This window comes from Chiroxiphia lanceolata, chromosome 19 (genome assembly GCF_009829145.1).
Source record: "Chiroxiphia lanceolata isolate bChiLan1 chromosome 19, bChiLan1.pri, whole genome shotgun sequence".
In the NCBI taxonomy this organism is placed as follows: domain Eukaryota; kingdom Metazoa; phylum Chordata; class Aves; order Passeriformes; family Pipridae; genus Chiroxiphia; species Chiroxiphia lanceolata.
The window spans coordinates 5,104,647-5,132,019 of NC_045655.1; the positions used below are offsets into that span (position 1 = coordinate 5,104,647).

The 27,373-nt window shown below is 55.6% G+C and overlaps 1 protein-coding gene across 2 annotated transcripts; it reads left to right on the plus strand.

The window, feature by feature from the left end:
• Window positions 1–2,365: 2,365 nt before the first annotated feature.
• Window positions 2,366–21,904, plus strand: CYGB (cytoglobin). Of its 2 annotated transcripts, XM_032706810.1 has the most exons (4): window positions 2,366–2,996; window positions 12,687–12,918; window positions 13,474–13,602; window positions 21,473–21,904. In XM_032706810.1, exons 1-4 carry the CDS (start codon window positions 2,854–2,856, stop codon window positions 21,533–21,535), a joined length of 567 nt encoding a protein of 188 aa, XP_032562701.1. In that variant the 5' UTR covers window positions 2,366–2,853; the 3' UTR covers window positions 21,536–21,904. The 2 variants fall into 2 exon arrangements, with proteins under 2 accessions (XP_032562701.1, XP_032562702.1); XM_032706811.1 differs by lacking the exon at window positions 21,473–21,904 and having other exon boundaries at window positions 2,373–2,996; window positions 13,474–14,314.
• The last annotated feature ends 5,469 nt before the right edge of the window (window positions 21,905–27,373 follow it).

Genomic DNA, 27,373 nt, shown 5'->3' on the forward strand with positions numbered 1-27,373 from the left:
GAAGCAGACTCAGGCTCAGGAGGGACAGGGCACCACAGTGTCACCTGATCGTGGGGACAGGTCCATATGAGTTGGAGGTGGAAAGCAGGAGGGCTGCAATGCTCAATTGGTGAGGCGAGAGGGATCAGGGTGTTGAAATGAATCGGGATCTGAGAGAGATGGAGCGATTTCTTCAATATGGAGCACCCAGGCTGATCCAGCCTCCCTACTGGCCATGGGGACCAGGTTCTCTGTCCCCCACCCTGAACCCCATGGCCCCAGACTTCCCTGCCTTGGCAGCAGGCACTGTGCTGAGATCCCTTCTGGGACAGCAGGCTGCAGTGGTGTCAAGGCAGCATCTTTCTCCTTCTGGAGCAAGTCACCTCCTAACCCCAAGCCCTTGAGAGCAACACTCGTGGGAAACCATGGAAACGGGCAGCAGGCACGTGACAGAGTGTGCCTGCACTCCTCCCCTGATTTATGTCCCATGTCTGGGACAAGACACAGAAGTGAAGGGCTGTTGGGATCGTTTGGGATTTTGAGGCAGCAGAGCATCACAACCACTTTACTCTCCCTCTCCTCTCTGCGGGGTGGGATGGCACATGGGAACAGGGCTGGGCTCCTGCCAGGGCCAGATGTGATGACCCCAGAGGGGGAGGCAGAAATCTGGAAAAGGCTGGGAGACTTCTCACTTACTTTTCTAATTTTTCTAATATTTTAATATTTCTAAATGGAGATTCTTGAGCAGAGACCCTTCAACTCCTGGTGCCAGGGAGCAAGGCAATGCACCCACTGTGCCCAGGCTCACCATGGAACCAGGTGCCGGTGTGGATGAGGACACCAGGTACAAAAGCTTCAAAGAGTCCTCTTCTTTAAACACACAGCAAGTGATAAACAGTGCTCCACTTGGATTATTGCCCCACTGTTCATACTGGTCAGAATTTGGTCGTTTCCCCTTTTTGAAAGTGCTTGCCCTTCATTGCTGTTTTGCTCTGGTTTTAAGCTGGGTCTCTCTGTGTTTAAGCTAAGTCTAAAGCACCTCTTCCCCTGCACTTTAAGGGCAGGCAATAAGCTTGGCCATGCCATCCTTGAACCAGAGGGGTTTCTCTGCTGCATAGTGACCACCTGGGGACATTGCAGTTAGTGTTTGAGCAGAGGCTCATGGACACTAATCCCAGTGGCCAATGGGCAGAAGGCAAATCCAAAAACTTGGTGAAAATCTGGTGATTCAGCAGCTGGTGATGGTGTTATTGAAAAATTCCCGACCTCTGGCCAGGTCAAATTGGCCACGCTGCTGTGTTGTCACACCCGTGGTTTTGGCAGCTCCCAGCTGAGCTTTGTACTTTGTACCCGAGGGATTCACGGGTGCCTGGGGCTCCCGGTCTGTCCCAGCACATATTCACGGGGGGACCCACAGTGGGGGATCTGCGGGCGGCGTGTTCTCCACCAGCTCTCATTAGCTCTGCAAGAGCAAATTTGCTGACACCGCCAGTCTGGCGGCTGCTAACGGGGAGGTGGCCAGCGATGGTTTGGAGGAGAAATACAAGGCAAAAAGCCTCGACAGATCTGCAATAACAAAGCTCCAGATCCCCAAGGGGCTCGGCCACCCCCCAGCCTGCCTGCTCGGGTGTCAGAGCACACCCGCAGCCCGTCTGTCCGTCCGTCTGCCTGTCTGCCCTGCGAGGGTGCGCAGCGGGTGCGGGAGGCGGCTCCGCTCACCCGCTGCTTCCCTTGTCTCTGATCCCCCTCTGGGGGACTGCCGGTTATTACAAGTCTCCGTAGGATTTTCCTGCTCGCTGTGCAAATGGACTGTGCTGCGGGTTTAATATGCCGGATTGCCAAGGAGCTGGAGATGGCATTTGGGTAAAAAACAGCCCAAAAGCACACCCACGAAGGCGGCGGGAAGCCTGGAGTGGAGGTGTTCCCTGACAAGGCGCTGCCAGGAGCGATACAATCTCAGAACGACAGTAATACCTTAATTTCACAAGTGTCTTAACTCCAGATCCCTTTCAGGATCTCGTGGGTCCTGCCACGAGAAGGGAGAGCAAATTCTCGGCGTTGAAAAAGTCCCTATGGGACTGACCACAATCTCTTTTGGGGGGGCAAAGAGATGCTCACAGTGGGGGTGCCTTGTGTTCCCCTCTCGCCCCAAGAATCAGAGGGGAGTGTGGGTCTGTCCTTCCAAATATCACCTCCTGCAAAATCAGGGAGGGCAAAGAGGAGAACCAAGGCAGAACTTGGAGCAGCCAGAGGTTGGGCTAACTTTAACTCAGCACTTTGGATTCTGAATTTCCTCTGAGCTGTTTACGAAGGGCTGGGAAAAAAAAAACTTCCAGCCCTACCTCCCCCCGCCAGCACCGTCCTGATGTTGCCCAGAACATCGCTCTCATCCCTCCCTTTCGTGGAGGGAAAAAAAAAAAAAAAGAGAAGGAGGGAGGAGTGGGAGAGAGGAGGAGAGAGGGAGAAAGTGAGCTCACGTTCACACATTGGTGAAGAGGCTGGTCTTGCAATGCCTTTGAATATTTTACTTTTAGGCAGTTCCTCATCAGTCAGCCACACACATCCGAGGCGAGCTGAAGCTAACTACAGCCATGGACAGCACTGGGAGATCTGAGATCTGACTGCACGCATCATACCTCCGGGATATTTTTTAAATTACATATATAAACACGCCGACAGGCAGCCAAGCTCCACACACACACACACACACACACACACACACACACTCTCATACACATCCACACATCACAGAGCCGCCAGCACCCGCACGGCCGCTGAGCAAACACCTTGTCTCCTCTCGCAGGATATACCCGCTCACACACATCTCTCTTTATCTCCTCCTGGCTTCCCGGAGGATCCTGCCGGCTGTTTTTCATGGAGAAAGTCCAGGGAGAAATGGAGATTGAGAGATGGGAAAGAAGTGAAGAGATCTCAGACGCAGAAAAAAAGGTTATTCAAGAGATATGGAGCAGAGTATATGCGAACTGCGAGGACGTTGGGGTCTCCATACTCATCAGGTATTTAAAAAACAAACCGAAAAAAGGAAGCAGCAAATCCAACTAAATCTCTTTATAGCTGAGGAAGAGGCAGAACAATATATAGAACTGAGCAGAGATGAATGACAGTGAGTGGGGAGCTGGCTGGGTGTATTCACTGCCTGGGAGAGCAGGGAGGGTTTCACAGCGCTCCTCGGATTCCCACACCTTTGAGCTGGGTGGCAGCGGCGGGGGGAGAGGGGGCAGCCTTGCCGGGGACTTTGGGGGAAGCTGCTTCCATGCAAAGGTCACCTTACCCCGTGGACAGGGCTGGGGGGGTGGCGGAGGCGGGGGGAGCTCAGCGCCGGGTTTGGGTGGGTTGGGGGTCTGGGTTTTTACACCCCCCCAGTGAGCTGCGTGCGGATGGCACGGGTACGTAGTAGGCTGGCGGGTGAAATAATGCAAGTTGGGAGCCAAGATAAAACCCAAGCAGGTGTGTCTCCGAGGGCACCATCTGTCCCTCCGGCGGCAGCGTCGGTGGTAAGGAGGGCACAGAAGTTGGCCGTGGAAGGGGGGCGTGGGGGGCACAGGCAGGAGATGGGGGCTGTGGGGGCACAGGGACCCTGCAGTCCCGGGATCGGGGTGCAGAGCATCGCCCGATGGCGTGGGGCTGTGCAGCACAGACGGGCAGCTCCAAGTCTCAGGTCTGTACCTGAAACCAGAACAAGGGAGATGCTCTTGAGGTGGGGAGCAGAGGCAGGTGGGGGTTCTTGTGTTGTCTGCAGGTGCAACCATGTCCTGGTACCCCAGGAAAGCATCGAGCAGGAATCCCACAGGGTCACATGGACTCTGTGACTTTGGGGTGTCAGTGGGGTGCAGCACCAGCAGGCTGTTTCCCTTATTTAAGAGGGGAAAAGAGGATGGGCAGGATGAGGAGAGGGGCAGACAAGATGCCCACACTGACCTCTTGTTAAACAGCAAAGATACTTTCCAGAGAGCCAAAGCTCCCACCATTCATCCCAGGGATCAGTAGTGCTGGGATGTCCCTGGTCAGGCTCCCACCTGGACCCAACGCCAGGCTTCCCAGTTTGGAAATGGGAGACTGGGTTGTGTCCTTCCCATTTCGCTCCTGCAGTAGGGGACTCTGGGTGCGTGGAGAACTCCTTGGATGGATTTGCTGTTTACTAATAATCATTCCAAAGTTTTCCAATAGCCTGTGAGCTGATGCCCCAAGCCCGTAGGGTCTGCAGGGAGTGGAGCCTCCCTGGCCATGCTGGTAAGCAGAGTTGATTTCCCTTCAGGCTTGCTGCCAGCACTGCAATATGATTTTCCTACAAAGACCCCTTTGCAGATTCCAAAATGACATTGGGCATGAGGGGCATCGAGGTGTGGCAGCAGGGACCATGTGGCCAAGCTCTGGCCCTGACTCAAACTTTCCCAGTAGAAGTTTTTTGTCCAGTTTGTTGTTCTTTTATTCCGGGCATAGTTGTGGCACTGAGGTGAAGGTTTTCCCCTGCTGTGACAACAGGGCAGTTCAGAGCTGCCTCCTAGGGTGAACCCCAGCTCCTTAGGAGCCTTTACGTCCTTAGTCATGGCACATGCCCTGGCACATCCCAGCTAAACCTGCCACCTGCTCTCTCAGCCAGAGCTTCCCTTGGATGCTGTAAGTGAGGTCTGGACTTTTAGTGCATGTCCCCGGGGACAGTGATGTAATTTGGAAGTGGTGCCATCCCCTCCAGCAGCACTGGTTGGAGCAGCACACCTGCCTGCATCCCTGTGCCACAGCCACAGCAGCTGAGCTGTCCCCCTGGTCACACACCCTGTCCCCAACGAGGGTTTCGTGCTGCTGCCCTGAGCTCCACTCCCCCCATGAGCTCCGACAGGCTCCACCTGAGCTCCCTGGGGAAGCACGTGCCGGGCAAAAGGAGGGCAGCCCTGGCCAGGGCTGGAGCACCGGCGGCTGCTGCTCTCCCGGCTGCCTTTCCCAGATGGCATCAGCTGCCGGGAGAAGTGGGTCATGCGTGGAGGCCGCCGGGAGCACGGGCGGCGCGGGCCGGCGGCAGCCACTTCCCAAGACATGATTCAGCAGCTCCAGAGGTCGGGGCTGGGGAGGGGGCAGTGGGCAGACGCTGGTGGGGGTTGGTGGGAGGTGACCTGGCCGGCAGACTTTGGGTGGGCACCCACAGGACGTGCTGGGGGCTGAGCGCTGCCCAGTCAGTCTCCCTGCTTCACCAGTGCTGGGCCAGTGTTCCTCCCCACCTTGCTGGGGAAACTGAGGCAGAAAGGGATGTGCACAGGTGTGGTCAGGGAGAGGGGAGGGGGATGCACGGCTGTGGTGTCCCATTTGGTGCAACTCCTGTTCTTGGTGTTGTGACCAGGGAATTGACTGTATCTGGTGGCAGAGGATCTTTCCATTCTTTCCTGCTCCATCCCCTCTCCATCTCTTCAGAGCTGCTTAGGGCAGGGAATTACTTTTCTGGACATAAAAAGTTGACATTAATCTGGGGTCTGATCCTGTGCCCCGAGGGTGGGGGCAGGGAGGCAGCAATGCCCCTGCAAAAGGCAGGGCTGCAGTGCTGGCATCCTGCAGAAACCCAGCCCAGCTCCCTCTGCCCCAACCAGCATCCCACCCATCCACCCCCAGCCCTTCCATGCTTTGCTGATGGGGAGACTGAGGCTCAGAGCTGGGCATCGTGTTCCCATCTCCCGTGGCTGCTGTTAGTGCTTGAAGCCACAGCAAACCCCTGGGGTCCTGCCCCCAGCATGGTGGGTCCCTGATCTCACAGGGCTCTGGGGTCCTGGGGGACACAAACACAAATAATGGGGAATACGGCTGAGCAGCCACCGGATCCTGGGAATCTGCGCTCTGTGGTTAAAACTATGTCGCTAATTGACAATTTCCTCAGTGGGGAGCCTCCAGCCGGAGGAAGCACAGTCTCCTTGCCTCACTCATCTTCCTCCCTGGGAGCTCAGGGGCCTCTGCAGCTCCTTCTCACAGCTGCCTTAACCCTTGCTGGAGCTGGAGCTGGCTCTGGAGCTGCAGCTGGAGCCTGGAGCTGCTCATCCAGGGCCATGTGTACTGGCTGGGTCACTCCCAAGTGGGCATGCTGGCTGGCACAGATGGGAGCCCTTGGCTGCAGCTCACCCGTAGCCTCCCCATGCCCCCAGGCTCGTTGCTGTACCTCAGTTTCCCCATCTGTAATTTAGGAATCAGTCCTTCTTGAACCCCCCTCACTCCAGAGCTCGCAGTGGGGAGCCCAAGTGTGCCAGGGGAACAGGGCAGCCCTCAGCCCCTCTGGCACCTGCATTAGCCCTCGCTGTGCAGTGCAGGAGCCCCCCAGAACATGGCCATCACCCCCCAAGGTCACCCTTTTCCCTCCCAATGGTTGATTGCCGGTACCCCACACTCTGAGACTGGGCTGGGGGATGCAAACACCCTGGTGGCTCAGCACTCCGTGGCACACAGGGGCTGGGAGCACCCATGGGGGAGCATCAGTGGGGGATTGGCACCCTCAGTCCTTTGCAGACCCTGACTAAGCCCAGGATTCCATGGCTAAAACTGCAGCCTGTCCCGACCAGCACACACACACTCGCTCCCACACCCACACACACGTACCACGGTCACAGATGTGGGACCACAAAACTTTATGGATCCCATCGGGGGATAAAACCCAGGAATAGTTTCTATTAGATCCCAGGAAAATCTGTACCAAATGTTAATGCTGCACCAAGAGCAGGCGACGCAACCTGCCACAGCCACCACAGGCTGTGCCACCTTCACAGGGCTTCTCCGTCACTGTTCCCTGCATTTCCACTCCAGGCCCATCAGCTTTCTGAATTTCCAACGTTGTTACCTTCTCCATCACTTCTGACGTGCTCTTTCCCCCTCAGGAGGTATAGGAGGGAAAGCAAAAGGTTTGTCAGTGCAGGATCAGGCCCCCGGATTTCAACAGTCTGGGTCTGCTTAGCCTGAGCAAACACACCTGGATTCAGACAGTTTGCAAAGAGCTTTGAAATATGAAAGCAGTCCTTGGATGCCAGACATTATTGGAAGTTTTAGGTTAAAATAGGAAAAAGTCTGAGTAATGGGTCTGGCAATGCAGAAAACTTTTTTTTTTTTTTTTAGCTGAATCTAAAAAATATGGGTTGAATCCACGCAAAAATGGCATTTAAAGAAATGATTTTGCAACTACCCCCAAAGCCAACATGTGTTTTGTGGAGGCGTCTATAGGGCTCCATTCCTGGCTGTTGAAGGGCACATTTCAGAGCAGAGCAGCTCAGAGAGATGCAATATCTCGCTTTGAAAAGGGCCCAGTGAAAGGACCAGCGGCAATGTCCCTGTCCCATGGATTGTCCCATGCTCACAAGTCATTGTGGTCAAGCTGGGGAGATGTTTTTCCAGGGACAGGGAGAGCCAGAGAGCAGCAGGACACTGTTCTGCTGACAAGGACATGCACGAGGAACATTTCCCAACCCAACAGCCTTTCCATGAGTGGTGAAGGGGTGAGTGTGGGTTTAATAAGGTCAGTCTTGAAACAGCCCCTTTTTTCCTATGACTGTGTTGTCTCTCTCATCACCAGCCCTTTCACCTGCCTCATGGCCAAGGTGGCTGTGTGGGGATCCCTGTGGCACATCCTGCCCCAGGCACAGCCTCAAGGCTGTCAGCAGCTCTCGGGGTGACCCAAGAAGAGCCTTTCCCATGTCCCCTGTCCCAGGGCTGCCCTTGCATTGCTTGTGAACCACGCAGGGGTACAAAGATCCCACTTGACCCCCCGAGAGCTGCGAGGACGTCCCTGTCCAAGGGAAGCAAAGGCACGGGGGATGAGCGGTTTCCCCGGACGGTTTCCCTGTCTGTGGCTAAGGACATGCTGGATGCGTTGGTACCAGCCCTGACAATCCCTCCTCCAGAGCAGGCGGCGAGGGCCAAGTCTCCGCTCTGCCAACCCGCTCCGTTAATGAGGCTGCAGCAGCAGCGGAGCGGGGCTGCACCCGGACGCGGCTGGGCGAGCGCCCGCCTGCGGAGTTTCAGGGCTCATTAAAGGCAGGGAAATGTCAGGACAGCCCTCGGCAGGCTGGCAGGCGCTGAGCGCGGCTGGGGAACGCAGGGTGCCGGCTGGCTGGCGATCCTGCTGGAGCACGGCGCCGGGGGCGAGCGCTCAGCCGGGGCTGCTGGAAATCCCCGTGGGAGCATCGGATTGTAGACGTGTGGTGGTGGACACCGGCAAAACGCAGGTTCCCGATTTTGCTGGACGGATGGCGGGGCCCAGCACACAAACCACATCCTTGTGAGTTTTTGTTGCTCCCCTCTCTACCTGGCCAGGGGGTTTCTTCCAGCTCCAAACCCCTCTGCAGTCCCTGGGGGTCAGAGACTTGCAGCTTACCTCCAGAAAGCTCCATCCTTACTGTGTGTTTGCCTGGGAGGCAAGAGTATTGTTTTCACATCGTTTCCTGACACCCATAGACCCTGCTGGGCCTCGTAGGGCTGTAGGAAGGATGCTGGGTGCAAGGGGAGATGCTGGTGGTGGGGTGGAGGAGCCTGATGTGTTCCATCCCTGTGTGTTGCTTGCATCCAGTGGGCAGGGACAACAGTTTAGCAGTGGAGAGGGACAGGGACACAAATGTAGAGGGGCTGAGGAGGATGCTGTGCATGAAAGCATTGAGCAATAGGGATTGCAAGGGAAGTAGGAAGGCAGAGGTGTGTGGGAAAGCCACTTTGGAGCTGTTAATTCACTTACTGATGAAAGCTGTCCTTATCCCTGCCCTAAAGGTTCATCCATGCAGCCAGGAGGCTTTGGGCTGAATCTACATAAGTGGTAGGGAAAGACAGCAGCCATGAGGACTTGGAGGTGTGAGTTGTGCACGCTCAAGTGAGCAGGACATGCCCCTGGGGGTTGATAGCTCATGCCCAAGTGTATTTGGTGACGTCTTTGCTGCTGGGTCCACTCCCAGCCTCCCTGGGGTGTCCTGGTCCCTCTGCCCTTGGGCAGGGGGACATTACAGCCTCTGAGCAAACCTCAGTGTTGTGCTGGATTCTGCTCCCAAGGCTGTGCAGCGGGATGTGGGCTTCACCTGGAGGAAGGCCAGCTACAGCACTTCTCCCTCAGCTGCAGAAGAAGTTGAATTTAGCATCAGTGTGTGGATGGGGGGCTTGGCCCTTTTCCCTCCAGCCCTCCTGTGCCAGAGCTGGAGACGTTGCCCACCACCACCTCCACCTGCCTATGAGCTTTCAGAGAGAGGACACAGGAGCAAGCAGGCACCATCCCGTTCTCACTCCTATTTGCTTCCCCTTTTTCTGTCTTGCTGGGCTGTGGCATTGACACGTCTGAGACCTTTCTCACCTTAGGCTGGGAGCTGTAAATGCTGGGAGCATCCTTGCCCCAGCCTGAAGATGGATGATAGACTACAGGTGGCTGGGAGGAGCAGGGGGGAAGGTGCAGGCGAAGCGGTGAGACAGCCCTCGGCATAATAAATAGCAGCATCACACACCACCTGCCTACCCATTATCAGCTGCTTTGTAGGCACCCGAGCAGAGGGAGAGGTTTGAAAAGGGACGGGGAGAGGCTCCAGGCTGCCTTAGAGCTTCTCCCACGTAGAGGGACGAGGCGAGAGAAAACATGAAAGCATCGATAGGTTGAGTCACCAGCCCTGGAGGGATTTAAAAGATATGTGGCTGTGGCACTTGGGGACGTGTTTTGGTGGTGGGCTTGGCAGTGCTGGGTTGAGAGTTGGGCTCGGTGATCTTAAAGGCCCCTTCCAACCTAAATGATTCTATGGAAATCTAGAAAATAAGTCTCCAAGTGCTGGCTGGGGGTTCAGCTGAAGCCTCCCAGCAGCTCTGAGGGCTCAGTAGCATTTTACTCTCAGTTTACAAACAGGGTAAGTGAAGCATTAAGGGTTTAGGTGCTTGGGGGGACTGAGTGAGTAGCACCCATGTGTCCTCTGTTCAGCTGGGGAGGGAAAGAGGTGGCTGGGCTTGGAGATTTCCTCCATGCAGGGTTTGCTCTTCACAGTCTGGGGAGAGGGAGGAAGATGGGGGAGATGAGAGGAGAAGTGGCATCTCCTCCCTAACAGAAAACAGGTTTCCAGTAACTGCAGTGGGTTTGCACCTTAATTATTTCCTTTGGCTCTGCTACTGGGAATGGTTGTGTCCTTAAAGTTGTTAAAAGGGCAAAAGAGAGAGGAAAAGCAATCCTGACATCCTGTCCACTGGGTCCAGATGTAGCTCGCAGAGTACAAATTAGCGGGTGCAGAATGGAATCGCTTAAAAAGAAATTTAATGAGATCGGTATGCAGGCATCTGGTTCCTATCAATCATCATTTTGTGTGATATGCAATGGTAAATATCATCTTTTTAATGACTCTGATGAAGAAAAAGAGCCCAAGCCACACACACACACATGCATAATGATCCAACAAAATTGCAGAGCCTGCGATGTTTGAACTCTCAAAATGTTCTGTAGATGGAAAAACCCCAACTGACACCTCTTCTAACTCGCCATTGTTTGAGTTATTTTATTTCTTACTTTTTTCCCCTTCCTTTCCTCTAGTTATATTTAACCTTTGTGTTAAATTAATCTTCTCTGTTTATTAACAACTAACCCTGAGTGAGCCTCCCTCTTCTTTGTGCTTTGACAGCTCAAACATTTGCCCGAGGCCGGAGGTTCTTGCCTCAGGCGCCTGCTGCTCTCCAAGGAGAGGTGGCTGCAGGTCTGGGCGGCCATGGATTTGCTTTTCAACTTGAAGGAAAGATGGCTTGGGCTCCTCTGTTTCAGGTCTCCACCAAAGACAGCCAGCAGACCCAGGATGGAGCACATGAGCTGAGGGTTTGCTGGTTTTACATCTTCCAGCACCAGTGCCCTCCTGATGCCAGGTCCCTTGGGAAAGCTGCTGGGCTCAGCTCCCATGGGGGCATCACCTTGAGGTCTGTGAAGTGGGGAAAGGCTGGAAACCAAATATTTGCATCCTTCACTGGCCTGGTCTCACTCAGGTTGGGGACTTTTGGGGGTTTAATCAGTCTTTGTCTCTGGTGTATCTGGCCAAAAGTGGGGGAGAGGTGGAGGCGATGATCCCAGTGGCTCCTTTTGGTCCTTCTCTTGGCAGGGACACGCTGAGATTCCTGGTGATGCAGGGGTCAATCCCCCCCCTTGCTGTTCCCCTTCTGCTGAAAGAGCCTGGCTGAGCATCTCTGTGGTGACAGGAGCTGGAGACAGCCAGGCCTGGGAATGATTTCTCCCAGCAGGCACCAGATGTGTCAGGAGGAGCTCTACTAGGGGCAGGAGGCTGCACAATAACAAGGGGAGTTTTGTCATGGGTCCCTTCTGAGTTTTAAAAGCAACACCTTGTCTCCCCCTTCCTTCCACCTTCCTTCCTCCCCCCCTCCTTTCCGCCACACACTCTTCACACCTCCAATACCTATTTTGGGCCATCTGATGAATCCCAGATGCCTTGGGAAGCAACAGAAGCGGTGGTGCACTCCAGGCACTGCTTCACTCTGCTTCCTTGGCAATGCCCCCAAGCTTTCACAAGCCAAGGGAGCGGGGGAAGGAAGGGAGGGGGGGGAAAAGGAGGATGGCAGAGTGGTAAGGAGCCTGGTACTCAATATTGCGATTATTCATGGAGTGGTGAGTGGGGAAGAGGATCCCACCTGGTTCTGGAGGGAAGTAGTGATGGTTGGAAAAAGTGGTGGGATGGGTTCAGGTTCACATGGTTTGGGATGGTGCTTAGGAAGGCGGCTAGAGAGGGAGTCTGTCTGGACCCAGGGATGATGGGGGACAGCTTGGGAGCCCTCTGCCACTTTCTGAGCATCCTCCTCTGGTCCAGGAGGCAGGGAGAGCCCAGTAGGAGGGAGAGAGCTGGGTGAAATCAGGGAGCAAACACTGACGTGGTTTTCTTTTGCATAAATTGGGTGGAAGGGGGTGGTTAATGTGACTCAAGTGTCAGCCCCAGCTGTTGAGAGCGACCAGCTGCACTGCTGGCATGGGTGGTGTTGGCATCCCTGCACCCTGTCACCTTGTCCCTTTCAGCCCCCAGCCCCCTCCATCCCTCCATCTCCCAGGGGAGCACATCAGCTGCAACCACACCTTAACTTCTTTCAGCTGCGTTTGGGTGGGGTTGATTTAATCCTGCAGAAAAGAGGGTCCCCAGTCCCCCTCAGAGGGGCTGGTTTGGGGTGTCCTTGTGCTGGAGGAAATGTCTCCTGGCACAGAAAAGCAACGATGTGAGCTCAGGGCTGAGATGCAGCAGGAGACTGATCTGTGAAAGCTGGGGGTAACCTGGGTAGGGGGAAACTGTTTGGGGTGGCAATACAGGAATAAAGCCCACGGGGCCAGGAAGCTGCTGTGAGACTGAGGAAGAGGGGCAGGGAGAGGCTGGCTGAGATAAAGAGAGGTTTTCATGCTCATCTCCAGCTCTCTGAGGCATGTTTTGATGTATGTGGGCATGAATACAGCATCTGGCACCTGGGTGGAATCTCTGGGCATCAAGAACTCAGTCTTGCCTCTGCTTTGTAGATGAATACCCAGCTGTGATGCCCGTGTAGCAGATGGGGAAGGTTTGGGAGAAAGGCATCAACCTGCTGGTTTTCAGGCAGCTGAATTCTGGGGAATTTCAGCAGGAAAACCAGCCCTGGCTGTGTCAGATGCAGGAGGTGGCTCCACCACTCCGTGCTTTGCTTTAACCCCTCAGCCTGCTCTCGCCCTCCTGATGGTATTTCGTGTCGATTCTTTCTTGAAGGTTTTTTGTGAACTTCCCCTCGGCCAAGCAGTACTTCAGCCAGTTCAAGCACATGGAGGACCCCCTGGAGATGGAGAGGAGCTTGCAGCTGCGTAAGCACGCCCGGCGGGTCATGGGGGCCATCAACACTGTGGTGGAGAACCTCAATGACTCCGAAAAGGTCTCCTCCGTCCTGGCCCTGGTGGGCAAAGCCCATGCCCTCAAGCACAAAGTGGAGCCCATCTACTTTAAGGTAAAGGATTGGATCAAAGTAATCTTTGGGGTGCTTTAGAAATTAGGAAGAGGGCGGGAGAGAGGGAGCTGTGGGGAGCTGGTGCTGCCTGTCCTCGCCCAGAGGAGCTTGGCTGGATGTGGGGGTTGCTCCTCATGTAGCTGAAGTGTTCCACTGTGACACTGTCCCATGCAGACCACCCTTCCCACACACAGTCACTGGAGCATCCAGTACATTCCCCTGCCCAGGAGATCCTGCCTACCTGTGTCCTGCTCGCAGCCCCACCAGTGTGTTCGTGGCTTATGTCCCTTCTTTTAGAAATCAAGCATCACAGTCGGGACTAAATAATCTGAGGTGTCCAAATTGGGGCACCCCACCATGCCTTGGTCTCTGGTTACCTGCCCTGTCTGTTCCCAGGAGTGTCAACAGACCTTCAGGACATCCGTCTGTCCCACAGAAGGTCTCATTCCCAGAAATCAGCAGGAGGATTCAATGGCTTTCCCTAGGAAAAAGCAAAATGTGCTGTTAGCTTCTCCCTGCAGAGTTATTAACCCCTTGCTGTCCTCCTCCTTCCAGAAACTCACCGGTGTCCTGCTGGAGGTCATTGCCGAGGAATACCCCAACGACTTCACCCCGGAGGCTCACGGTGCCTGGACCAAGATGAAGACCCTCATCTACACCCACGTGACGGCGGCGTACAAGGAGGTGGGCTGGGCTCAGTACCCCACTGCCACCCTGTGAGCGGCCAGCGGGGCCAGGCGAGGGGCAGGGAGGGCTTCACTCACCCCAGGACTTCACTCTGGTCTCTTCTCAAGATCTTTGCTCAGTCTGGGGAGCCTGGTAGGGCCAGCTCTGTCAGCTGCCAAGTCACAATTTGATCTCCATGGGGTTTAAAAACAAAAGAAATAAGCCAAAAAAAATCTATAGAACCACGAAGGGTGTGGGTGGGTCGGGGTGAAGCAGTTGCAGGGGACGCTGGAAGGGGATGCAGAGGGTGAGGGGAGAGCACTGGTTGTTGGCTCCATCTTACTGTCCTGGCCTGTCCACCACCTCCCAAATCCTGCACCTCACTTGCGCCATCTCAAAGTCCCTTGCACAAGCGCTGCCGCCCCGTTCGATGATGAACAACACAACCCTCATTTTCCGTGCAAAGCCCCTGGGTTAGGCCCAGCTTTGGGGGGCACAGTGCTTATGGAGACGTCCAGCTGCCCAGCTGGCACCGAAAACGCTTTGCTTTGCACTTTGTGTGTCCCCTGGCAGGGTGGCAGAGCTGTCAGCTGTGCCCACAGCGCTCTCGGTGCCCGTCACCCTGCACTCTGGGCTGGCTGCAGTCACCCTGCACTCTGGGCTGGCTGCAGCTGTCACTCTCCCGTCACCCACAGTCCCTCTCCTTGGCTGGTTGCTGCAAACCCCCCTGGGGCTGACGTGGCTGGAGGGATGAGGAGGGAGGGGAGAGGAAGGTAATACAGTGAGTGAGGTGGAGGGGGGGGGGGAGAGACGTGCTCCTGCATCGTGAGAGAGTGGGGAAGGAGGGGATGTCTTTGGGCTGCCTCCCCTCGTGGCTCGGAGCATGGTGTGTAGGTGGGATCCCTGTGTCATATGTAGGGAGCTGGTGAGTCCACCCACTGCCCTTCAGCTCCCTGAGGATGAGCTTGGGTGGCACATGTTGTGCCATTGCCCTGGGAGCTGGTGTGTGTAGGTCTGTCTGTCCAGCTCTGCCCTGCACGGTGAGAAGGGGGGTTTGGGCTGTGACCAGCAGGGGAAAGATGGTATGGACACAGCAGGAGGGATTCCTAGGTGTGAAGAAAGGTCCCTTCTCTGTTAAAATTAATAAATAACTTGTATATTTACATATTCCTGCCCTCTTGGTGACACTGGGTCCCTTCAAATAAAGTGCCTGGTAGAAATCAGCCCGTGCAGGAGCCGTGTCCCCTGCCCGGGGACGGCAGTGCTCCTGTCTGTGCCTGACAAAGGCTTCTCCCCCGCCCCCCAAAAAGTGGTTGCAGGGCTCACAGAACTCATCCTGCCTCCAACACCAACTCCTACTGAGCCTCTGGGTGAGTCTGCTTGGTTTGTGCCTCAGTTTCCCCTGCAGTTACAGGAAAAAGGGAGGAGGAGCAGCCCCGTTGCCTCCTGCCCACAAGTGGTTGGATTTATAGGATTTCTGGGAACTGATTGGCAAAGGGTTGAGGATGTGTCAGATGTGCTGGGAAGCTTTGGAATCCTTGTCATCCAGTATTTCCCTAAAGGTCTCTTATTTTTAGAGCTCTAGCACTAAGGGCAATGTTATCTGTTGAAGTGGAAGGGGGTTCCCTTCCAAGATTTCCTCTGGCCTCACTCCACTACTTGTCCTGGAGAGCTGGCAGTTTCCTGAGAGAGACCAGCTCCTCTCCTGGATGCCAGCTGGATAGGCAGAGAGCCCATGGTTCCTACTGGGATCCCCACAGCCACCTTGGGGACATCCCCCTGCCGTGGAGACACGGACCCCAGCCCTGCCCTTTCCACTGTGTCAAGGTGTCAGCACTGCCCGTGGCTGGGGAGCAACCCCAGGACTGCTGCTCAGAGCAGCAGGGCAGGTGTGTCTGGGTGAATGTGCCCCTCCTTGGAGGGCTCTGTTGGATGCAGCCAGGAGTTTGTGCCATCACCCAGTGCCCTGGCTCTGGGCAAAGTGGATTTGGAGAAGGTTCTAAACCTCTTGGCTGCATTCCCCAGTGTTCCCTTACCTTCCTGCAGAGCCAGAGGAGCAGAGTTAGTCCCAGAATAGCTCCAGGGCTTCAATAATGTCACTACAGCCAGTCTGGCCTTGCAGTTCTTTCCTTCCTACATCCCACAGTAAAACTGATGGAGCAATGGCACCTGGAGTGATGGCACATCCTGGGTGTCCATTGGGTGGAAGTTATGGCTCAGGGCACAGCTGTCCTTGGCATGGCAGGGTGTGAGATCAAGGGGTTGAAAAAGAAGGCACAGGGTGGCAGGTGATGCTGCCTTTGCTCATGAGGTGGGCTACCATTTAGAGCCAACACCCCCGAAATTCAGCCCATCAGCCTGCACTGGTGAGGGTGCCAGCAGCTGCTGCCTCTGGCTCCCATCAGAGTGTCAAAGCAGCTGCTCATCCCTCCTGTCAGCATCCTTCAAGCAGCTGCTGCTGCCTGGGTCAGGAATGGATGGGAAAAGCCCGTTCAGCATTGACTTTGCTCCAGTGCAGAACTGGAGAGCAATTGCTTGGACAAGACTGTTAGATTATATTTTTGTGTGTGCACATCAGAGGACTCTCACAAGCACAGCTTCCCCGGTTCCTGCCAAAACCTTGAGGCCAGCAGCACATGTTTTTGATGAGTTCATGTACTCCCTGTGCCCTGCAGATGCTGGGCCAGGGGTGTTTCTGTAGAGGGATGTTTCATCTTCAGACAAAATTTGCACATTAACCTTCAAGGTTAATATTGTCCAGGTGGGAATTTTATTTTTGCAGTGCAAGCCCTTCCCTTCCCACAACCAAAACTGAGCTCCCAGTCCACAGGGAAGCCACTTTGGGGTGGCTGGAAAGTCCCCATGTTTGTACCTGACCCACCCGAGTGCCTTGGTTTTGGGGGAGCAGCAGGGAGGTCCTCCCACTTGGTTTCTCCTTTCTTTTTTTACATCTCCATTAAAAAACCTGACCCACGGCCTCGTGTGCCCACGCATGTGTGTGCTGGGCTTGAGTTTTTTTCCAGGAACGTTTTCCTAAAGCAAATCCAGATGTGTGCAGCTGCTGTCCCTCGAGGAGCGCCCTCTCCCCCCGCCCCCCATCAGCCAAATTGCAGGCCAGTCCAATAGATGCAAACAAAAACATGTTTATTTTTACCAGTTTCGTAGGAAGTAACATGAAGCAGGAGGGCAGCCAGGGCAAAGCTCCGGGGGGGAGGAGATGGAGATAAAGCGAACGCCCCCTCTTTGCCGCCCGCAGCAGAGGAGGTATTGCTTAAACCGGGAAAAATTCTCATCTGGGGAGAGATGAAAATGAACAGAAAAAGGGAAAAAAAAAATACCATTCCAGAGTGACAGGGCTGATAAATGCCGAGTGGAAGAGCAGAAAGGGAGGCCGGGTCCCGGCTCTGTGCGTGGCTCTCCAGCACACACACACACGCACAGTCGTTCCCTGTTACTGCCAGCCCCATCCACCCCCATCCCTGAACCCTCCACAGCTGACTGGGGACCCCCTTATCCCCCCTTTCCATCAGGTCTAACTCTCTGGGGCTTGATGTTTCACCTCCTGGCACTCTTAGGCTGAGCTTAGGGCACTTTAGGTTTGGTTTTGCTCTCCTTGGTGGTGGCAGGTAGGGACCAGCTTGCAAAGTCCTTCCCCCAAAATTCACAGGTAAGAAGTTGGGGCTCAGGGCATGATGCCAGCACATGCTGCTCTCTCTCCTGCCCTGGGGAGGATCCCTGTGTCCCCCAGCCCTGTCCAACCCATGGCTCAGCACATTGCCACTGTCATCAGGGCTGGGCTTGTACCTGTGATTGGGATGGGAAAACCTTTGTGCCCCCTGCCAGAGGCAGATGGATGATGAGTGAGGGGGGGATTTGGTGTCCCTAGGGCAGGTTTTTCCCCCCAAGCACCTCATCCTGGCTCTCTTTGGGGACACCCACTCATATCAACCAACTTTTGTCGCCCCACCTCAAGTTCAATGTTTGGTCAGAGGGAGTTGAGTGCTGGAGGGAATGGGAAGTGTTGGGTTGGAATGGGACATAGATCCTGTCCACCCATCACTCCCTCCCTGTGGCCAACATTCATGGCAGGTTTAGCTCCACAGGCACCTGAACAGCTGGAGAGACACCCCAGCACCACCACAACCCTTAGGGACCTTGTGCCACCACCCTCATCTTCTCTTGTGGTGAGACAAATCCCCAAGGCAGCTGAGCCGCGGGCTCTCCCACGGGAGTCCTCTGCATCCCTGCCACTTTGCTCCACTTTGTCCCAGTAAAGGGGATCCCAGTGTCTCCCCAGTCTCTGGGGGTGCCCAGTGACTTCAGTGGGGACCAGATTTTGTCTGGCTGGACTCTGGTGCCAGAGCTCAGCCTTCCCTGCCCCTTGCTGTGGGGAAGCTGCCCTGGTGCAGAGATGCCAGTGCGAGGGCTGCTTGGGTCCAGCACCAGTGAAACCAGACAGATGGATGGGAGGGAAACCCATGTGCTAACCTTGGACCAACTTAGGGAAAGGGAGGGATAAAACTACCCGCCTGGGTCTGACCTCTCCGACAGGCTGCGGCGCTAATTATTTTCCATAGCTGAAGTTGTCTCTAATTGTTAGTATGTCTTAACCAGTCCCAGCGTGACCCACAGACATGAGCTGGCGTGGTCTGATGTAACTCCGTGTCTTTCCTGTTCCTGCTGCAGATACTGTTCATGTTCGTGTTTCTCGGCGCTTCCGTGCTGGTTTTATACTTGGCCGTTCCGTGTACGATGGGTGTAACTTGTTTTTCTTTTTGTAGGTTTTTAGTATGTTTGTAACCGGACAAAATGGTGTTATTAAACTGAAACTTGTATCTTCAGTGGATAAATCAATCAAACCCCCTCCAGCTCTGCTTGGTTTCTTTCTGGTGGGGTGGCTGCAAGGTGAGGGGTTGTCGGGGGGCTGCCCCTTGGCCAGATGGGTCTGGGGGTTCCTGCTGACTCTGAGGGAATGGTGAGGGAGCTTTGTGGCTGGAAAGCAGCAGCAAAGGGAGGGGATGTGCCCTTCCCTGTCCTCTGCAACGAGGGTTGGGGAGGTGGCTGGAGGCATCTTACCAGCACAGGTGAGAAGGGGAAGGTCTGCTCCTCCTCTGGGCTCTTCACTTGGCTTCCAGGTACATTGTGCAAACCTCCAGGGTCTCTCCTTGGATCAGGAGCTGTTCCTGTGCCTTCGCCAGCCCAGCCAGGCCAAAATGTGTGCTGATGGCCACAAGATGCAATGACCACAACCACTGAGGGCTATGAGATAGTTCTCAGCCTGTAAAAATAACAAACAGCTCCCTGAGCAGCAGGAGCCCCATTTTCCATGTCTCTGTCCCTTGCAGCTCCTCCGGTGCCTCTCGCTGGGTTTGGATCACGTTTGCAGTGGGATGGATCCCAGCACGGTTGGGTCACGTTGTGGTTTTCCCCCCATGGGGCTTTGCAGCTCCCTCGTTTGCAAAACAGGCCCATGACGTATATGAGACCTCTGTCAAATTCAGTTGACACTGGCCAACCTTTCCAAAGTTGTTGGCAGAGGACGGATGGATGGACAGACAGACAGACGCGTGCTATGATCCCATAAGCCCAATTTCCCTGGAACACAAGGCTGGAAAAGAAATCCTGTTTATCGTGCTCCTCTTTACTCCAAGAACAGAACAGGCTTTCAGGGAAGGGGAAAACCCACCCCACCAGGGTGGCAGAAAGCACCAGCACCTGGCCACAAGCAATTTAAGGGGAGCAATCCCAGTTTAGGACTGAGACTGAGGGGGGAATCAGTGAGTTCTGAGAGGAAGGAGAGCAGGGATTGGTGTCTTGGAGGCTGCCCAGGGTCGTGGGGAGCCTGATGGTGACTTGTCTCCTGTTGGGCTGAGGGCATTGGTGATGCTCTCCAGCCCTGCACGTGGTGGAGTAGATTTTGCATGGGCAGGCACTTGAGCTGGGGTCCCCACGCTACAGCAACTGGGGTGTCCATGCAAGGGGAACCTATTTCTTTCCCTACAGCTTCACCAACCATAGCCATGGAGGAGGAAACCAGAGGCCAACCTACATGGGGAGAGGAATAACTGCCTGGTTCAATCTGTCTTCTCCCGCTGTGCCTTTTTTTGTGGGGGGAAAAAACCACTTGGTGTTGTTCATGTGATTAATAAGCCATCCTTGGAGTCTCTGCTGCATCCTGTATACACTTCCAGGCGGAAGAAAACAGTCAGCAAAGCCTGCACGCTGCTGTGCTCCAGATGGGAAACGTCGGCTTGGAAACCACGGGCAAAAGGACTGGCCTGCTCCAGAGTGGGGAGGCTACAGTGGGGACCTGAAGCTCTTAGACCTTTGCATGCTGAGCTGAGACTACCCAGGACCAGCAGTGGCCTGGAGGGCGCTGACACGGGGCTGGTTTTTCCAACAGCTTGTTGAAAAGGAGCCGGGAATTTCAGCATTACCTTGCAGGGAAAAATATGTACACAGCCCTTTGCTTCATACTAATATTTACCCCCAGATCCCATCACGTCAGGGTGGCTGTGACGATCATGCCGTGACCTGGACCCTGTGGCCATGCCAGTGCTCTGCAAGTGCTGGTGGAAAAGGAGACAGGGTGGCAGGCTGAGGCTCACAGCCCTCTGGAAAATTGGCCCAGGCACCAGGGTGATGGACTCACACCCTCTGGCTGCCCTGTGCCCGTGGAGTGCTAAAACAACCTTGTTTCCAAGCGTCCTAGCCTGGAGGGAGGGATCCCTTGCCCAAGGGAGCTGGTGGAGGTCCAGCTCTGAGAAATCACCTTCGTGGCCCCAGTGATGTTTTATGGCCTGGGAGATGGAGGGAGAGAGGAATTTGATAGCGAAGGCGTAGCAAGGGATGTGCTCCCAGCCTGTCTCTCATGCTCCAGCCCCAGGATAGACCCTGCACCCCACACCACTGGCCACAGGGTCCAGTGCTCCCTGCCCAGTGACTGCCACAAGCCGGAGGAACAATGGCTCTACCAGCCTGGTGCTGATGTGGGATCAGAGGTGGCACAACTGCACCCTGTGTCTGTGTTCTGCTGGCCCCCCGTGACAGCAGAGGGGAGAGCCAGGAGGTCACTGTGAGGGACAGGCAGAAATATGACTGCTCCCACAGGAGCTGGTAGTGAGAAGTGCTCCTGTGTGTGCTGGGTGGCACAGGGTGAGAAGCCTCAAGAGACAGAGCTTGCAAGCTCCCACCAGCTTGAAGGACGTGTCCCTTTTTCCTCTCCTTTATCTGCACCAAGATAAGAGCCAGGAGCTTCAGGCTTCTCTGCATGACACCCCCCACCCCCCCACCCCTCCCATGGCCACCCTCACCAGTGCGGTGGTTTTGGTGGCTCCTTGCTCAGAGAAGAGGGGAAAGGAGAAGAAAAAAAAAAAAGGCAGGAAAATATTCTCCCAGCCCGGTGGGGCTGACACTAAGCAGGAGCCAGCCCTTCCTTCCGCGCCCGGCTCCTCTTCAGCTGCGCCGGCTGATATGGTTTATCTGAGCAGCGCCGAATGTAAACGCTGTCAGCGCCGGCCGGGATTAATTCCCGGGAGTTTGGCAGCCGAGAGATGAAATAACAGCGCTGCGGGAGGGGGGAGCGGGAGGGGGAGAAGTGCACATCTCAGACTGAAAAATCCTCCCGGTTAATTTACAGCCAGGTTTCTCTTCTCCCAGGCACTCTTGAGAGAAAGAGCAAAGCCGGGGGCAGAGGGAAGGTGGGGGAGAGGAACAGGAGGAGGAGGAGGAGGAGGACTCCTGGAGCGGAAGGCTGGGACCCAAGGGAGGGCGGATGACTGGCAACCCACGCTTGCCCCGCGTGCCCCACGGTGACAGGGACACTGCGGCTGGTGGGGCCCACGGCCCGCAGCCCCCAGCCCACCCCAATCCCCCTCTGGTTTTGCAGGATCCCTCGGGCGCTGGTGGAGGAAGCAGCGCCGAAGGCACCGAGGTGCTCCCGGACACCTGAGCCCCGACAGCCGGCACCATGCAGGGAGAGGAACCCCCTCTGCTCTCCACTTGCACTGGCCTGGGGGGACACTCCCATCCCCCCACTGCCCTCTCCTTGGGGAGCAAACCGCCAAAAAGCACATTCCCATCGAATATTCCCGTATTCGCACTAAACACAGTGAGATCACCCAAGGACTTTGCTGCTGGGAGGACTCCCAGCCCCAAAAAGGTGGGACATCTACTGCTGTTTATTACAAACCCCTTTTCATTAATTGACAAGTATATTTGCTTTAAGGGAAGGCTTTAGAAAACTGCCCCGCAGATGCTGTTTTTTCAAGGCTGATGTTTCAAACAGCTCCTAAAATAAAATAATCATCAGGCTCTGCCACATTGCTTTGGTTTATGTTTATATAGCAGAGGGATTTGGTTTGAGGGTACTTTTCTAAGCAACAGGGTGGTTTTCATTTACTTTCTTTAGATATTTCAGTAAATAACCACAAATACTTTCACTTATTTTTATTGATTTCTTGGTAGAGGATTGGCTGGACAAAAAGCCCAGCAGTGCATGAAGGTAAATTGGTTTATTTTAAACTTAGGAAAGCCCATCTCTCTGCCAAGAGCTGTGCATCACTCGAGACTCTACTAACAGCAGATTATGGTTTTACTCAGGATTTAATAATCTATTTTATATCTACCTACATCTAACGGCCTGTGCCTGCCAGAGCACTGAGTGACATCTGCACTGACTCTGGAGGTGATGAGAGAGTGCAAAAGGCAGGAAGCAGGTCCTGGAAATGGTACTGTCAGCTTTGGGAATCTGATTTAAAAATAATGCTGCTGATGATGGCTGAGTAGGGGCTCAGTGAGACAGTGGTTGTCCCCCACTCTGTGACAACCCACCCATGTCATGGTTCACTTTGGGACCAGAGGCTGGCAGAGGGTTTGGGGTGATGACAGAGAGGGCTGCCTGAAGGGTTGGCGTGTCTGCAGAGGTGTTGTGCCTGCAGGCACTGGGGTGCCTGTGGAGAGATGAGGTGCCAGCAGAGAGGTGGGTGCTGGTGACGGGGTGCTGGGGAAGTGCCTGTTTTGGCAGTCCAGCCTTGCTCTCCACCAAGCCCCCACCTGCCCTGGGATGCTGCATCGAGAGGTGTTGAAGCATCCTTGGCCCCAGCTCTTCCCCAGCCAAGAGAGACCAGGGCTGATGGAGCTCTGTTTCCCACACCAAACCAGCTGCTGGATACAGCTTGGCTCGGCACTGGTGGCAGGCAGGGAACCTCTGTAAAGCTGAATGCTGGTAAACACCACACTGCAGCATCTGCTCAGCCAGGCATGGATCCACCGAGCCCAGCACAGGGTCAGGCTTGGCAGAAGGAGCCACTGGGAATGCTGGATAAATAGCAGGGGGCAAGGAACATTGCTTCTCAAAGGTCACCATTTCCTCTGAATTGCTGTGAATTCGCCCGCTTCGGTCTATCCTTCCCTCTGCAGCAGCATCCTCTGCCCCAGCCCCTGTCCCAGCAGCTCCTGCTGACCCCGGCCCAAGTGCTGGGGGGTGAAGCAGGTCCCCATCAAGTCAAGCTTTTCCCAGCCTTATCATCTGACTGGGCAGAAAATCCCCAAGGCTGGACCATCAAAGGGAGCAGGCAGCTCTCAGCCTCCTGCCCTTTCCTGCTCCACTAAATCACTCTAGAGTCCTTCCAAATGCTTATTCTTTGAGAAAGCAATAAAAGAAGAGGAAACTTCAGAAGACAAACTCCCACTAGCCTGCCTTTGATTACATTTGATATTGTTTTATTCCTTAATGCTTTCCCACTGCAAGCTGCCTGAGGAGGGAGGGAGGGCAGGAGAGCAGGAGGAAACAGTGCTCGAAAGGGGTAAAAATACAAATTTTCCCATTAATATCTGTGTCTGGAGGGGTCTGTGTGCTGAGAGGGGCTCAGTCAGGCTCTGAGGATGACAGTGCCTTTGAGGACAGGTATCGGGGTCCCCCAGCTCCCCAGGCTGTGGACTCAGGGATGAGCAGGAGCATCCCCGTGTCTGCAAAGGTGACCAAGCTCAGGGCAGCTGCAGAGCACTGTACTGGTGAGTGATGGATGGTCCCCACCTCCCAGCCCCTCGATGGCTGGGGCAGAGGAGCAGCAGGGACAGGCAGGCAAGGATGACATGACAAGCTCCATCTGCCACACAGCTGGGTGGCACCGTTGCCGCCAACACTGTGATGCCAGTGGGAAAGGCTTAGAGGGGCTTTTCTGCATGCCCTGCCCTCACAGAACCAGACCTGAGTTCCCAGTTTGCATGACAGGAAAAAACTTCTCCTGTCTTTGCGTGAAGCACCAAGAACCAGATGGTCCCAGGGTGTCCCGTGTCCCTCGGGGACTGGGCAGGGGGTGACAGCTGTGACACCAGCGGGGATGGGGCAGCAGACACTGGTGGGATGGAGGTGAAAGGGAAGGGAGTGCTGAGCGATGGCAGAGGCTGAGCATACTCTGCTGCTGCTGGAACAGCTTCCACCCCGCTCGGAGCGCGGCCACGGTCTGGCCTCTGCCGTTCACACCGGGAACGGCAGCGCAGCAGGATCCAGCTGCAGCACCCGGCGCTGGCACAGCCTGCCAGGGGCTCTGCTGGCTCCTAGCGGGCCCGGGGGATGGTGGCAGCGGGGACGGGCATTTTGTAACCCTGAGGGAGGTAAGACAGCGTGAGAGTGGGACACGGCGGGGGCCAAACCGGTGGCGAGGGCTGGTGCAAGATGTGTCCCCTCCATGCAGATCTTTTCCCCAGGTTGTGTCCTGAGAGACCAGGGGATGAGGGGATGTGGGGACACAAACCAAACCCATCTGTCTGTGTGTGGGAGCAACTGGGGGGATTTCACACCTGGATGTGGGGCTCGTAAAGAGCCAACAATGGGGAAAAATCCTGGAGAACCTGGACATTCTAGGAAGCAGTTGGAGAAACAAGGAAACTTTGGGCTGCAGCCTTGGGATGGCAGTGTGGGGTTTTCACAACACCGAAACTCCGAGGTTGTGAAAACCAGGATCTTTTGTCCCCCTGTGTCACTGGAGCTGACACCAGGCTCCTGGAGCCCCTCCACGGCAGGGGCCCACCCAAAAGGCCATTCCCCAGTTACACCCAGATCCAGCACATCCCATAACACTGTTCACCTGTGTCCCCCAGCCGGAGCTGGAGGTACCTGGCTAGAGGGAAGGTCAAACTCATGGGGTGCAGGGCTCCTTTTCCCCAGGGAGCAGGGAGCAGCCTCCCAGCTCTGCCAGCTCTCCCAAAGCAGGACAACTGGGCTTATGTCACTTGTCACAGCCCGACCGGCATCCAGGTTTGTGTACCAGCATCTTTGGCAGGAAAAACTGCAGCTGCCATGGGAGCAAATGCCTTCCTTCAACATCCCTGAATTATCACAGAATCATGGAATGGTTTGGATTGGAAGGGACTGTAAGGCTCATCTGCTGCTACAGGATACCAAGGCTGAGGGGAGCAGGGCTGAGCTGGCCCCTGAAAATCCTCTTTAAAATCCCCTGAAACCCTCTCAGCTGTGGTTTGTGGTGAAGCCTGATGTTGCTGAGATCTCCTGCAATGTGCCCCCATACCCATGGACAGGACCTGCCCTGGCAGCAGCCCCCTGCCTTGAGCCTTGGGTGGGCAGTGAGCAGCAGGACCTTGCCTGGCCCCAGGCTGCTGGGAATGGATTCCACCCTGGGGGGTTTCATGGCATAAGGAGGAGGAATGTCTCTTGCTGAGATGTCCCAGCCCTGGGCCTGGCACATTGCTATGGGGGCTCCCAACGCCAGGGTGCACAGCACTGTGTCCCCTCCCTGCTTTCCTTTGGAGACAGGCCAGCCAGAACATTCCTGGCCAGGCTGTGGGTGGTTTGCTCCACAGAGGGAAGGGCTCTGCTGAGCATCTCCCCAGCAGTGACGCAACACCCTGTCGTTGCTCCCTTGGGGTTTTTTCAGCCATTTCTTTTGCTTCCTTATTGCCCAATGCTCGGTAGGGCTGGCACAGGTGGCAGATACCCTCCTCTCTTTCCCTCTGTGGGCTTTGCCTCCATGGAAAGACTCATCCCACAGGACACAAGCCTTGGAGCAGGATGCAGGCAGGGCCACAGCAGTGATTTTTTTTTGTCAGCCTTTGTTTGTCTCACCCAAAGGTTGTTCTGTCCCTTCCCAAACACAGGGAGAAGTCCATGCCATCTTGGCACAGGTCCCCACTTGCCACCGCCACCTCACCCTTCCCTCACCCCTGAGTCACGGATGGGGAGCACTCACCCACCCCATGGCACAGCCCATGTTGGGGTGTCCGTGCCCAGACACCCATCCTGGCACCTGCCGGGCTCTCCCTTTCTCCACCCGCTTCAAATCACAACTTCAAAAGAACTGGCAGGAACCAAAACCTTTCCCCACCCTTTTTTCTGCCAGGAACCGGGAGCAGATTTGCTGAGCCATGGAAGTGGAAGGTGGAGTGGTGCTGGGAGCACAAGCTCAATGCCCTACTAGGCATCAGAGATTCCAAGCTGGACCTGAGGACACTTTTAGCACAGTGGGTTTGCGGGTCAGAGAAACATAAAGGACAATTGCAACTTTGGATAGCGAGGCATAAAATTCCTGGTCGTGGTTGTAAACTCAGTCAGTGCTCACCTGAGACCTGCTGCAACTTGTGAATCAAGAGTTTATTGTGTGGCAAAATCCAGGGCATATTGTCCTGTATAGAGGCCTCAGCAATACCTTGGAACTGCAAAGGCCTCTCCTCATCCCCCCCGCATCCTGCTGGCGCCTAGCCTCCTCCTGGGATGGGAGGAAGCTGAATGTGAGGCTGTTGTGGAAGAAGAGCGACCCAGCACTGATGGTGGTGGAGCAGTGGCAGCCTCTGGGGGGCTCAGCTTTGCCAGCCCCTGGATGAGTCACTGTAAAGACTGGCCCCGCGGCCGCTGCCCACTGCCCCAGCCCCGCCTACGTCACCCGCACCCGGCCACTGGGATGTGCCTGGGCCTGCGGAGCCCTCGGGGCTGTGCCAGCCTGCACCGTGCCCGCCACGCTGGCCGGCACCCCGGGGGTGCCCAGTGCTTGGAACTGGGGCCAGGGGGCTGTGCCTGTGGGTCTGAATGGTGACCAATCCTAAGAGTGACCAGTCCTAATGGTGACCGGCCCTAATACTGACTGGTCCTAATGGTTACTGGTTCTAATGGTGACCAGTCCTAATACTGACCAGTCCTAAGAGTGACTGGTCCTAATGGTGACCAGTCCTAATGGTGACTGATCCTATTACTGACTGGTCTTAATACTGAATGGTCCTAATATTGATCAGTCCTGATGTTGACTGGTCCTAATAGTGGCCGGTCCTAATGGTGACCAGTCCTAATAGTGACTGGTACTGATGGTGACCGGTCCTAATGGTGACCAGCCCTAATACTGGCCAATCCTAATGCTGAACAGTCCTGACTGTGAGTGGTCCTACTGGTGATCAGTCCTTATAGTGGCCGGTCCTGATAGTGCCCAGTCCCGATAGCGACCAGTCCTAACAGAGCCTGATCCTAACAGTGGCCAGTCCTGATAGCGCCCGGTCCCAGCTGCACCCTGCCGTGGCACCGCCGGTCCCCCGGTGGCGGTGCCCAGCTCCACGTGCCCGGTGCCGCGGGGCAGGGGCCCGGGGGAGGCGGCAGGGGCTGAGCCCCCCGTGACGGATCCCGCTGGGACGCGGCCGGTGAGGGGCGGGCGGGACGGAGCGCCCACGGAACCCCACGCGTGGGGCCGAGACCCCGCCCCGTGACCCGCCCCTCCCCCGCCCCCGGCCCCGCCCACAGCCCCGCCCGGCCCAGGTGGAGGCGGCGGCGGGACCGGGGCCGGGGTTG